The following is a 12,902-nucleotide window of genomic DNA, read 5'->3' on the forward strand; positions in this document are numbered from 1 at the left end:
ACGCTCAATCCATGAGTGGTGCAGAAGAAGACCCAATAACTGGCACTATGCGAGGTACGCACTGTCATGCGCTTTACAGTGATTTGCAGAGAATAGCGTAGATGTAGAGGTCGATCTTCAGTCACAGAACCTAGCGCCTTAGAATGTCTACTCGTGAGAAATTATGTAGTCGAAATGACTATCCTTTGCAGCTTTACTTACTACGAGGTCGGATGTGCTTCAAAATTCTTAAGCCTCGATACTAATATTTGAAATCAAACGAAATTTGAGATTGTTTTATCGGAATCATTAATTTATTGCTTCATTCTAAAAGATAAAATCCGCATCAAACATTCCTGTCTCTGACAGATGTAAGTTCTTGTCGAAAAGCAAGACATTTCAAATTCAGATGGCTCCAAGCACTACGGGGCTTAACATCTGAGGTCATCAGGCCCCTAGACTTAGAACTACGTAAACCTAACTAACCTAAGGACATCACACACATCCATGCCCGAGTCAGGATTCGAAACTGCGACCGTAGCAGCAGCGTCGTTCCGGACTGAAGCGCCTAGAACCGCTCGGTCACACCGGCCGGCCAAGATATTTCAAAAGTTAATAACATCTAAGGAGAAAAAATATTTTCTAAACGGCATGTAAAATCGTATAAAAAGCAACAAAAGATGATAAAGATATTATACTGCTCAACAACATTGCAGTATTGTGCAGTAAATTAACTACTCTTTCCTAGTGATAAGTTACACTTGCAGAGTCTCGATATTTCCAGACGCGTATTAGGCAGCGGCCTGTTTCGCTCGCATAAAAATAAATCCTCAAGACAAATATTTTAATATGGGTCTAGATACCCCTAAGGAACAACATGGATCGTATGACAGAACGGAATATTCCTTACTACACGATCTGGTTGTGACGGTGGTTCCTTTTGTTCCTCACGAACGGCGTGGACGTCGATAGAAGTATCGTACTAAGCTGAATAGCGAATGGCGTGCTGTCACTTATTTACTTTACGCGCTTCGCGCATGATCGAAGAGTTGAAGGAGGCTACTGTAATGCAAAATTTACTATACGTGAACTGATATTCCATTTCACTTAGCTCTTGAACAAGTAATATATTTGGAACTGAAATAATGACATTAGAAACCTACATATTTCTTTCTAATTTTTTGCTTTTGTAGTACGCTCTAAGACAAGAAAAAACGACGCACCATGAAGGAATTATCCAAATGGGGTGGAAATTGGGAAATGTGATGTACAAGTACAGAGAAACAAATGACTACAGTTTCAGAGAAAATGGGTGATTCATTCATGAAAAAGACCTTCAAAAATCTAACAAGTAAATAACGGGTAGGTCAATTTCTAGTCCTTATGAAAGCAGTTATTCGGCTTGGAATTAATTTACAGAGTCCTTGGATGTCCTACTGAGGCACATCATGCCAAAATCTGCCCAACTGGCGCGTTATGTCATCAAAATCACGTGATGGTTAGAGGGTCATGCCAATAATGCTCCAAACGTTCTCAGTTGGGCAGAGAGAAGACCTTTCTGGTCAAGATAGGGTTTGGCAAGCAGGAAGACAAGCAGTTGAAACTCTCGCCGTGTGCGGTTGGGCATTATCTTACTAAAATGTACGAGGGTGAGTCAAATGAAAACCTTAAATTTTTTTTTAAATATTATTTATTGTGCAGACGTGGTACGAATCTGTATCACTTTTCAACACAATCTCCCTCACGCTCAATGCAAGTCCTCCAGCGCTTACAAAGTGCATAAATTCCTTGAGAAAAAAATTCTTTTGGTAGTCCGCGCAACCACTTATGCACCGCCTGGCGTACCTCTTCATCAGAACGGAACTTCTTTCCTCCCATTGCGTCTTTGAGTGGTCCAGACACATGGAAATCACTTGGGGCAAGGTCTGGTGAGTATGGTGGATGAGGAAGACACTCAGAATGCAGGTCTGTGATTGTTGCAACTGTTGTACGGGCAGTGTGGGGCCTTGTATTGTCATGTTGCTGACAGCAATCCACGTCGCTTTGATTTGATTGCAGGCCGCAGATCATTTTTTAGGAGATATGTGTACGATGCACTGGTGACAGTGATCCCTCTAGGCATGTAATGCTCCAAAATGACGCCTTTTTCGTCCCAAAAGAGAGTCAGTATAACCTTCCCAGCTGGTGGTTCTGTTCGAAACTTCTTTGGTTTTGGTGATGAGGAATGGCGCCATTCCTTGATCGCTCTCTTCGTTTCCGGTTGGTGGAAGTGAACACAGGTTTCGTCCCCAGTAACGATTCTTGCAAGGAAGCCATCACCTTCTACTTCAAAGCGGCGAAGAAGTTCTTCACAAGCATCAAGACGTCGTTTTCTCATTTCAGGAGTCAGCTGCCGTGGCACCCGTCTTACAGACACTTTGTGAAACTGGAGCACATCATGGACAATGTGGTGTGCTGACGCCTGAATAACCTGTAAACATGCTGCAATGTCATTCAGTATCACTCGGCGGTTTTCCTTCACTATGGCTTGAACTGCTGCAGTGTTCTGTGGAGTCACAACTCGTTGTGCCTGACCTGGACGAGGAGCATCTTCCACTGAAGTCACACCGTTTGTGAACTTCCTACTCCATTCGTTGACTTGCTACTGTGACAAACATGCATCACCGTACTTAACCTTCATTCGTCGATAAATTACAATAGGTTCCACACCTTCACTACGCAAAAACCGAATAACAGAACGCTGTTCTTCCATGGTGCAAGTCGCAATTGGGGCGGCCATCTTTATACTCAGACTGGATTCGCATTCGGGAGGACGACGGTTCAATCCCGCGTCCGGCCATCCTGATTTAGGTTTTCCGTGATTTCCCTAAATCACTCCAGGTAACTGCCGGGATGGTTCCTTTGAAAGGGCACGGCCGACTTCCCTCCCCGTCCTTCCCTAATCCGGTGAGACCGATGACCTCGCAGTTTGGTCTCTTCCCCCAAAACAACCAACAACAACAATCTTTATACTGATAGTGCGACGGTATGTCTGCATCTGCACTATGCTGCCACCTACAGGCCATTCTGTACGCTGTTTGTAGCGTGCTTACCAACTTACAGCATAACGGCGCGAAATTTCGATTTCTTATTACAAATTTAAGGGTTTCATTTGACTCACCCTCGTAAGTGCCTGACGGTTGGCATGAAGGGTACCAAAACGGGGCGTAGAATGCCGTCAACGTACGGCTGTGCCGCAGATGACAACCAACGGGGTCTTGCTATGAAAAGAAATACACCCCAGACCATCACTGCTGGTTGTCGGGCCGTATGGCGGGTGAGAATCAATTTGGTATCCAACCGCTGTCCAGGGCATCTCCAGACATGTCTTCGCTGGTCATCGCACCTCATTTCGAAGTGGGCTAATACTGAACACAGTTCTACTCGAGTGAAGACGTTTCTGGAGTCGCCCCTGCAGATTTGGCATACGAACTCTATTGTCACCCACCATAAGGCCCAACAACCAGTTATGGTTTGGACTCTCATTGCTTTTCATGGCAGGATCACTTTGCTAGTCATCTGCTGGACTACAGCACAGCGGTACGTCGACAATATTCTACACCCCATTTAGTTGCCCTTCAAGTCAAGCCATCTTGGGCTCACGTTTCAACAAGATAATGCCCGACCGCATGTGACGCGAGTTTCTAATGCCTATCTTCGTGCTTGCGGAATTCTACCGTAGCCAGCAAAGTCGTCGTATTTGTCCCCAATTGAGAATGTTTGTATCATTACAGGCTAGGCCCTCCAATCAGCTCGAGATTTTGACGATGTAACGCGCCAGTTGGATATTATTTGGCAAGATGTGCCTCAGGAGGAAATCCAACAACTCTGTAAGCCAGTGCCAAGCAGAATAACTGCTTGCGTAACGGTCAGATGTGGACCAACGAGTTATCGCTTGTTAAGCTCTTTGTCTTGAATGAATCGCGTATTTTTTTCTGAAATTGAAATCATTTCTTTCTGTACACGTACATCACATCTGTCGATTTGTGTCCCATTCGGGTAATTCCTTCATGCTGCATTTTTTTCCGTAGCTTTGTACAGGGATACACCATCGGTGGGTATTAAACGATCAGAATTGCAATTCTTTGTGACAGGTAAAACAGCTACCAAAGTGCACTGGTGTTGTTCGTCATTAGTGTCGTTGTCAAACTTGGTAGGCTACATAAGGGGCGTGAACAGCGTCAGATGCAATCACTATGAAGGACATGGAAATGTCATGTAATTGCGTAAGACAGTGGTATCAGCATCTGACATAGTTTGAAAGGGGTCATTGTGGATGACCATTTGGCAGGATGGTCGGGTCGTGCAGTATCCAGAGTTGTGGGGTATTTAGATGTGACAGTGGCCCAGTGTTTGAATGCGTGCGTATGTGAGAGCACTCAGACTCGTGGTCAAGGTTCCAGTCGGCTACTTGTGACCACCATAAGGAAGGATTGCCGTTAAGTGCACGAAGCCCATCATAATCCCTTTTCATTTTCGTCTGCCAGCCACCCAGTCTGAGGCACCTTGCCATGGTTCATACAGCTCCCCCCATCAGAGGTTCGAGTCCTCCATCGGGCATGGGTGTGTGTGTTGTCCTTAGTGTAAGTTCGTTTCAGTTAGATTAAGTAGTGTCTAAGCCTAGGGTCCAATGACCTCAACAGTTTCATCCCCTTCATCTGCCATCCAGCAACAAGTAATGATCTCCCTGCAATGTTTCATGTCACTTCTCACCAACTATTGGAGACTAATGCCAGCTGGACTAGGTAATTACTGACCCCTGAGTAAATTGTGGTGAACACCACAACACAAACGGCTGCATTTGGAGTGGTGCCTTGAATGGGAAGAAAGGTCTGCCAAGTAATTGCTTCCCGCTGTGTTCAGTGATGAATTGTGATTCCGCATTACTCCAGAACACCTTCATCTGTGAATTTGGTGCTGACCTGGGGAGAAATCTCATTCTCCAACGTTTTGGAGAAACATGGTGTGGGGATCCATTGTGTATGACTTCAGGCCACATCTGGTAATATTTGAGCGAACTCTGATGGCACAACACTACATTACATACATTCTGTGTCCTCATGTCTTACTGTCCCCAGCTCATGGTCTCGCAGTCGCATTCTCACTTCCTGAGCATGGGGTCTTGGGTTCGATTCCTGGTGGGATCAGGGATTTTCACATGCCTCGAGATGATTGGGTGTTTGTGATGTCCTCATCATTTCATCATCATTCGTGAATGTGGCGTGAATGGACTGAGCAAAGATTGGAAATTTGTACGGGCACTGATAACCGTGCAGTTGAGTGCGCCAAAAAAAAAAAAAACACCATCATCATCATCATCAAGTCTTACTCTCATATGATAGCGTTGTGGGGCCACTTCATATCCATTACATGGCACATGTGTCTGTGAACTCTCTACATGATGTTCAGGCGCTCCTGAGGCCAGAAACATCTCCAGATCTGACCCGAGTGGAAAATGCATTGGGCCAGCTCGGAAGTCAACTCCATCCCACTGCCAGTGCCCAGGATATCAGGGATCTGTAAAGAATAGTTGCAGGTCAAGAGAAGATACAATGGCTTTATGGAGTGATTCACAATCGGTACATACATCCAGGCTAGAGGGGCTGCATCATCTTACTGACAGGTGAGCTCGTAGTGGCAACTTCCTTGTAAAGTTGACTTGATTTTGGTATCGCTGAAATGAAATGATATGACAAGCTCTGTCAGCCCATCAAGTTTCATTTCGCTTCCTCCTCTTGGGTGTTTCATATCTTTTGTGTGTGTGTGTGTGTGTGTGTGTGGCAGTTTACATATATAACAAGAGTGGACCAAACTTCGACCCCTGTGGAACACCTACAGTGGTGCTTCGCCATTCTGCAGACGCTGCTTCCTCGTGTAAATACGTACCCACGGAGTGGTGGCAGGTGGGGATGGCAGCGACAAGCAGGCCTACTCACCGGGCCAGAGCCAGTCGCCAGCGGGCATCTTGGCGCGCACCTCAACGCGGCCATAGCGGAAACTGAAGGAGTTGACGGTGCGCACGCGCGCCGACGTCACCGGGTTCAGGATGTTGGTAGCAGTGCCGGTGCGCGAGCAGCCGTTGACCAACGGGTTGGTGCACCTGCAACACCGGCCAGACCAATGGGCTCAGCACCAAACTCGAGACAACTGAACAGCGTCTTGGCCTTTAGTAGAGTTGGCATACTAGAAAGGGGCATTCGCAGTTGTTTTAGTTTCTCTGCTTGTGAGTTTATAGTGATTGTCTTTTTTTTATATAGCAAATCTGGTTAAAAGTAATGTTGCATTCAGATCGACAAGGAATTTACATATGTTGTAATACGCGAGGGCGGCCATCTACAAAGTAACTGACATTTTGGTCTGTCGCGGCGGTGGGCAAAGCTACAGCCGCCATCTTGGTGCTGTATGCATCCAGCGGTCGTAGTGTATGGTCTGTGTCTCTACTGTTTTGCTTTCTGTGACGTGTTAAAACGTGCGCTGAAATAGAAAATACCTCCATTTGTGAGATGCGTTCTGTGAGTAGGTTATCGTTTGCAAAAAACTGCAGACCAATTAAAATTTATTCTGCCCTTGTGATGTGCCCGGAAAAGGAACAGTGAGTGAAAGTCGAGTGAGGAAATTGTGCATTGATTTTAAAAATGGCGGTATCAGTCTTCACGATGATGTTAGCCTTGTGACAGACCGACTGGCGATGAAAATCGACGATAAAATTCGTGAAAATCGTCGTTTCACGATTACGGAACTTTCGCAATATTACCTCAAATTTCACAGAGTTTGGTGCACAAAAATGTGGCCGAGAAGCTTGGTTACAACAAACATTGTGGTAGGTGAGTTCCCAAATCCTAACAGCAGACCACAAAGAACAGAGATTAGGTGCAGCGCTGACCTTCCTTGAAGATTACAAGAAAAATGGTAACAAAATTATCATGTGTATCAGAACCGGGGACGAGACTTTGGTGACGTGTGTTAATTGTGAAACAAAAATGCAGTCGATGTTTGCAAACGCTGTCAGCAAAAAGATCATGGCTACTGTGTTTTGGATCTCTAAGGCAGTAGTTCTCGTTGATGTCCTTGAACGTGACACAACAGTTAACTCCGAGAGGTGTTGTCAAGCCAACCGCGGTGGCCGAGCGCTTCTAGGCACTTCAGTCCAGAACCGCGCGACTGCTACGGTCGCAGGTTCGAATCCCGCCTCGGGCATGGATGTGTGTGATGTCCTTAGGTTAGTTAGGTTCAAGTAGTTCTAAGTTCTAGGGGACTGATGACCTCTGAAGTTAAGTCCCATAGTGCTCAGAGCCATTTAAACCATTCAGATGTTGTCAAACACTGACAAAGTTAAGTTGGGCGATACAAAACGAACGTCAGGAAAAACTTAGCGCAAAACTTTAGTTTTTTCACGACAACGCACGCCCACACACGGCCAATTGTACCCGAAAGCTCCTGTGGGCTTTTGAATGTGACGTCTTTAATCATCCTCCACACAGCCCTGATTTTAAGCCGAATGACGACGACGTCTTCCCAGCAATGAAGACATGGTTCGCTGCTCAACGCTTTGCTACTGCCGCGGAACTAAATGCCGGTATAAACCAGTGACCGCAATTGCAGGAGACACATTTCTACAGAGACGGTGTTGAAAACTTGTGCCACAGTATTTTAAGTGCCTCAGTTTGAATGGCAATTATCTGGAAAAATAACTTAAGAGTCTACCTTTAAAATGAATATATTAAATTTGGTTTTTGTATATTTTTAATTTTTTATTTCAAAACGTATGTTACTCTGTGACTAGGCCTCATATTTAATACATTATCCAATTTCATCACTTGTATGTGTATTACTGTTGAAAAAAAATCAGCAACCAGTTGCACAAAAGACATTTTATTTCCTTATCTATTTCACGTACCTGCTGCATTTCTTCAGAAGACCGTATAGGGAAATATGCCGCAAATAAATCTACACTACGTGAACAAAAGTATCCGAACACCTGGCTGAAAATGACTTACAAATTCATGGCGCCCTCCATCGGTAATGCTGGAATTCAATATGGTGTTGGCTTACCCTTAGCCTTGATGACAGCGTCCACTCTCGCAGGCATACGTTCAATCAGGTGCTGGAAGGTTTCTTGGGGAATGGCAGCCCATTATCACGGAGTGCTGCACCGAGGAGAGGTATCGATATCGGTCGGTGTGGCCTGGTACGCAGTAGGAATTCCAAAACATCCCAAAGGTGTTCTATAGGATTCAGCTCAGGACTCTGTGCAGGCCAGTCCATTACAGGGATGTTATTGTCGTGTAACCACTCCGCCACACGCCGTGCATTATGAATAGGTGTTCAAAAATGGTTCAAATGGCTCTGAGCACTATGGGACTCAACTGCTGTGGTCATTAGTCCCCTAGAACTTAGAACTACTTAAACCTAACTAACCTAAGGACAGCACACAACACCCAGCCATCACGAGGCAGAGAAAATCCCTGACCCCGCCGGGAATCGAACCCGGGAACCCGGGCGTGGGAAGCGAGAACGCTACCGCACGACCACGAGATGCGGGCTGAATAGGTGTTCAATCCTGTTGAAAGATGCAATCGCCATCCCCGACTTTCTCTTCAACTGTGGGAAACAAGAAAGTGCTTAAAACATCAGTGTAAGCCTGTGCTGTGATAGTGCCACGCAAAACAACAAGGGGTGCAAACCGCCTCCAAGAAAAACATGACCACTCTGTAACACCACCGCCTCAGAATTATACTGTTGGTACTACACACACAGGCAGATGACGTTCACCGGGAATTCGCTAAACCCACACTCTGCATCGGATCGCCACATTGTGTACCGTGATTCGTCACTCCACACAACGTCTACCGAGCGAGGTGGCGCAGTGGTTAGCACACTGGACTCGCATTCGGGAGGACGACGGTTCAATCCCGTCTCCAGCCATCCTGATTTAGGTTTTCCGTGATTTCCCTAAATCATTTCAGGCAAATGCCGGGATGGTTCCTTTGAAAGGGCGCGGCCGATTTCCTTCCCCATCCTTCCCTAACCCGAGCTTGCGCTCCGTCTCTAATGACCTCGTTGTCGACGGGACGTTAAAAAACACTAACCTAACCTAACCTCCACACAACGTTTTTCCACTGTCCAATCGTCTAATGTTTACCCTTCTTACACCAAGCGAGGTGTCGTTTGGCATTTACCAGCGTGATGTGTCGCTTATGAGCAGCCACTCGACCATGAAATCCATGTTTTCTCACCTCCCGCCTAACTGTCATAGTACTTGCAGTGGATCCTGATGCAGTTTGGAATTCCTGTCAGATGGCCTGGATAGATGTCTACCTATTACACATTACGACCCTCTTCAACTGTCGGCAGTCTCTGTCACACAACAGATGAGATCGGCCTGTACGCTTTTGTGCTGTACGTGTGACTTCACGTTTCTACTTCACTATCACATCGGAAACATTGGACCTAGGGTTGTTTAGGAGTGTGGAAATCTCACGTACAGACGTATGACACAAGTGGTATCCAATCACCTGACCATGTTTGAAGTCCATGAGTTCTGTGGAGCGCCTCATTCTGCTCTCTCACGATGTCTAATGACTACTGAGGTGGCTGATACGGAGTACCTGGCAGTAGGTGGCAGTACAGTGCACCTAATATGAAAAACGTATGTTTTTAGGGTGTGTCAGGATACTTTTGATCACATAATGTAAGCTAGGTAAGAATATGAATCTTAAAGAAGAAAAATTTTAAACATTTAAAGATAAAGAGGTGGCACATTCTTAAAATTATCATGTTATTATCGAGCATCAAAAATTAGCATGTGTATGTAGTACTGTAATCTTATAAAAATACAAGAACAATGCACTGATCAGTCAGAATATTATGGCTATCTACCTAATAGCCAGCACGTCCACCTTTGGCAAGGGTAACAGCGGCGATGTGTCGAGTCATGGAAGCAAGGAGGCCTTTGAAGGTTGCTGGAGGGAGCTGGCACCACATCTACACACTTAAGTCACCTAATTCCTGTAAATTCCGCGGAGGGGGCTGTGACACCACGTTCGATCACATTCCAGATGTCCAAAAAAATGTTCAAATGTGTGTGAAATCTTATGGGACTTAACTGCTAAGGCCATCAGTCCCTAAGCTTACACACTACTTAACCTAAATTATCCTAAGGACAAACACACACACCCATGCCCGAGGGAGGACTCGAACCCCCGCCAGGACCAGCCGCACAGTCCATGACTGCAGCGCCTAAGACCGCTCGGCTAATCCCGCGCGGCCAGATGTCCTCAGGTGGGTTTAGATCCAATGAATTGGGGGGCCAGCACATGAACTGGAACTCGCCTCTGTGCTTCTCGAAACTCTCCGTCACACTCCTGGCCTTGCATTACCTTGTTGAAAAATGTCACTGCTGTCGGGGAAACATGATCATCATGAAAGGGTGTACATGGTCTGCAACCAGTGTATAATACTCCTTGGCCATGATGTTGCCTTTCACGAGGTCCACTGAACCCACAAATGCCTACGTGAATGTTCCCCCAGAGCATAATGGAGCCACCGCCAGCTTGTTCATCCCGCAGTACAGGTGTCAGGTAGCTGTTACTCTGGAAGACACGGATTCACGCCCTTCCTCCGTCACGATGAAGAAGGTATCAGGATTCATCAGACCATGCAGCACTCTGCCACTGCGCTAACGGCCACTTCCGATGGTCACGTGCGTATTTCAGTCGTAGTTGCCGATGTCGTGACGTTAACATCGGCACATGCATTGGTCGTTGTCTGCGGAGTCCCATCGTTAGGGGTTTTCAATACATTGTGTGTTCAGACACACTTGTACTCTGCGCAGCATTACAGTCTGATGTTAGTCCCGCCATAGTTCGCCGCCTGTCCTGTTTCACCAGTCTGCCCAGCCTACGACGTCCGGCATCTGTAATGAGGAGTGGCCGCCTAACCCCAAGTCGTCTGGACATGGTTTCCCCTTGGTTTCGCCACTTGTTGAAGAACATCACCACAGCACTCCTCGAACATCCGTCAAATCTTACAAATCTTGTGGTTTGCGAGAGGCTCGTGCCGAGCCTCCAGGCCACCACAATCTGCCTTCGGTCAAACTCAGATAGATCGCGCACCTTCCCCATTCTACCTGCAGACAGTACACTCACTGATATTACATGCACCGTGCATGTGCCTGACTAGCAGTCATTCCTCGCCAGGTGACGCTGCTACCAAAAATGTTCAAATGTGTGTGAAATCTTATGGGACTTAACTGCTAAGGTCATCAGTCCCTAAGCTTACGCTTTACTTAACCTAAATTATCCTAATGACAAACACACACACTCATGCCCGAGGGAGGACTCGAACCTCCGCCGGGACCAGCTGCACAGTCTGTAGCGGCTTGACCGCTCGGCTAATCCCGCGCGGCTGACGCTGCTATCGCCTGGACGAGTTTATATTGATAGTAGCTCGCAGGTCGTAATATTCTGGCTGTTCAGTGTATGTAACACAATAATAAAATACGTTAATGGTCATGAGTGCTTACACATGGATCAGAGTACTTGTAGAAATATGGTATAAGGTCACCTAACAACAAATGCAGACATCCTGAAAAAACTTATGCTCATCAGCTGATGACACGCACATCTTGTTCAGGTTGCTATCAGGTGAGAGGTGCGGGGGAGGAGGGGAGGGTTAACAGTAAGATAAAGTAATGAAACAAAATGAAATGAACTGTGTGGCATTGTTGGCCAGGAGGCCCCATCCAGGGAAGTTCAGCCGCCGAGTGCAAGTCTTATCTCAGTCGACGCCACATTGTGCAACTTGCCGGTGATGAGTATGAAATGATGATAAGAACACAACACCAAGTCCAAGTGCACAGAAAATCTCCAAGCCGGCCAGGAATCGAACCCGGGCCCTGCTACGTGGGATGCAAGCACGTTACCACCCAGCTAAGCAGGCGGACATGAAATAAAATATAAACGGAATTATAAGTGCCCACAACCAGGGCATTCACTTTCACTATCATATAATACCCTACATATTAGTGATAAATAAAATACAAACGACATTTGGCGCTATGGGTGGGGAGTTTAGCAACTAATCGCCGGAACAGATGTGGTGAGGTCAGTAGCATGCTAGCAGGGAACCTGTCGGCGAAAACGAAGTCCGAAGCGTATCATGGGCTTGGAAGCTGTACCTGGGCTAAGTGGTGAAGTAGTTCTCAATCAGCAGCTAATATGAAGGGTCAGGAGACGACTACAGAGAAAAGAAGCCTGTGTACAATCGAAAACTTTTATCTTAGTGAAACAACCAGCACCGGAACATTAGCAAAGGTCGCAAATACATCTGTAAGTAGCGACACTGATACCAATTGTAAGTTTTAGAACACATCGTTGATCTGGTGTAAAGATATCAGTTGCGTGCTCACAGGAAATACACCTGCGCCGACAATGATCGATACGCACTATGCCGCCAGAAGAAACAACTGGAATATGCAGAGAAACAATTCCTAACCAGAAGCCAACGTGAAACCTCAATTAACTACAGCGGAAAAGAAACGTGTACATAGTTATATACGTCTCTCAAAGTGAAATAACTTGCTCAGGAATGTACAGAAATTTATAAATACGCTTCGTGAAGCAGTTGTAGCTAGCGACATTCATACTACGAGTAACTGAATGAAATAAGTACAGTAGGTTTGACTGGCAGATGTTAAATGACTTAAACACTACTTGTAACTATAAGGCAAAAAAGTGAGGCGTGTTCAATAAGAAAAGCAACACATTTTTTCTCGGCCAGTTTCGGTTGAAAAAATGAGAAATTTTTCGTGCGAAATCGTGGAATATTTCCACTTCGGTCCCTATAGTTTCATGAAGTTTCGGTACGTGGATGCCCCATATGTA

The 12,902-nt window shown here is 46.0% G+C and overlaps 1 protein-coding gene across 1 annotated transcript in view; it reads right to left on the minus strand.

Annotated features, from left to right (window-relative positions):
- LOC124605806 (beta-1,3-glucan-binding protein-like) overlaps positions 1–12,902 on the minus strand; it is a 111,412-nt gene that overhangs the window by 48,106 nt on the left and 50,404 nt on the right. The window contains exon 3 of the mRNA XM_047137709.1: positions 5,955–6,118. Within this exon, the coding sequence (XP_046993665.1) occupies positions 5,955–6,118 (164 nt within the window). The remainder of the gene's footprint in view (positions 1–5,954; positions 6,119–12,902) is intronic.

The sequence above is a fragment of the Schistocerca americana genome, chromosome 3, assembly GCF_021461395.2.
Source record: "Schistocerca americana isolate TAMUIC-IGC-003095 chromosome 3, iqSchAmer2.1, whole genome shotgun sequence".
Taxonomy (NCBI): domain Eukaryota; kingdom Metazoa; phylum Arthropoda; class Insecta; order Orthoptera; family Acrididae; genus Schistocerca; species Schistocerca americana.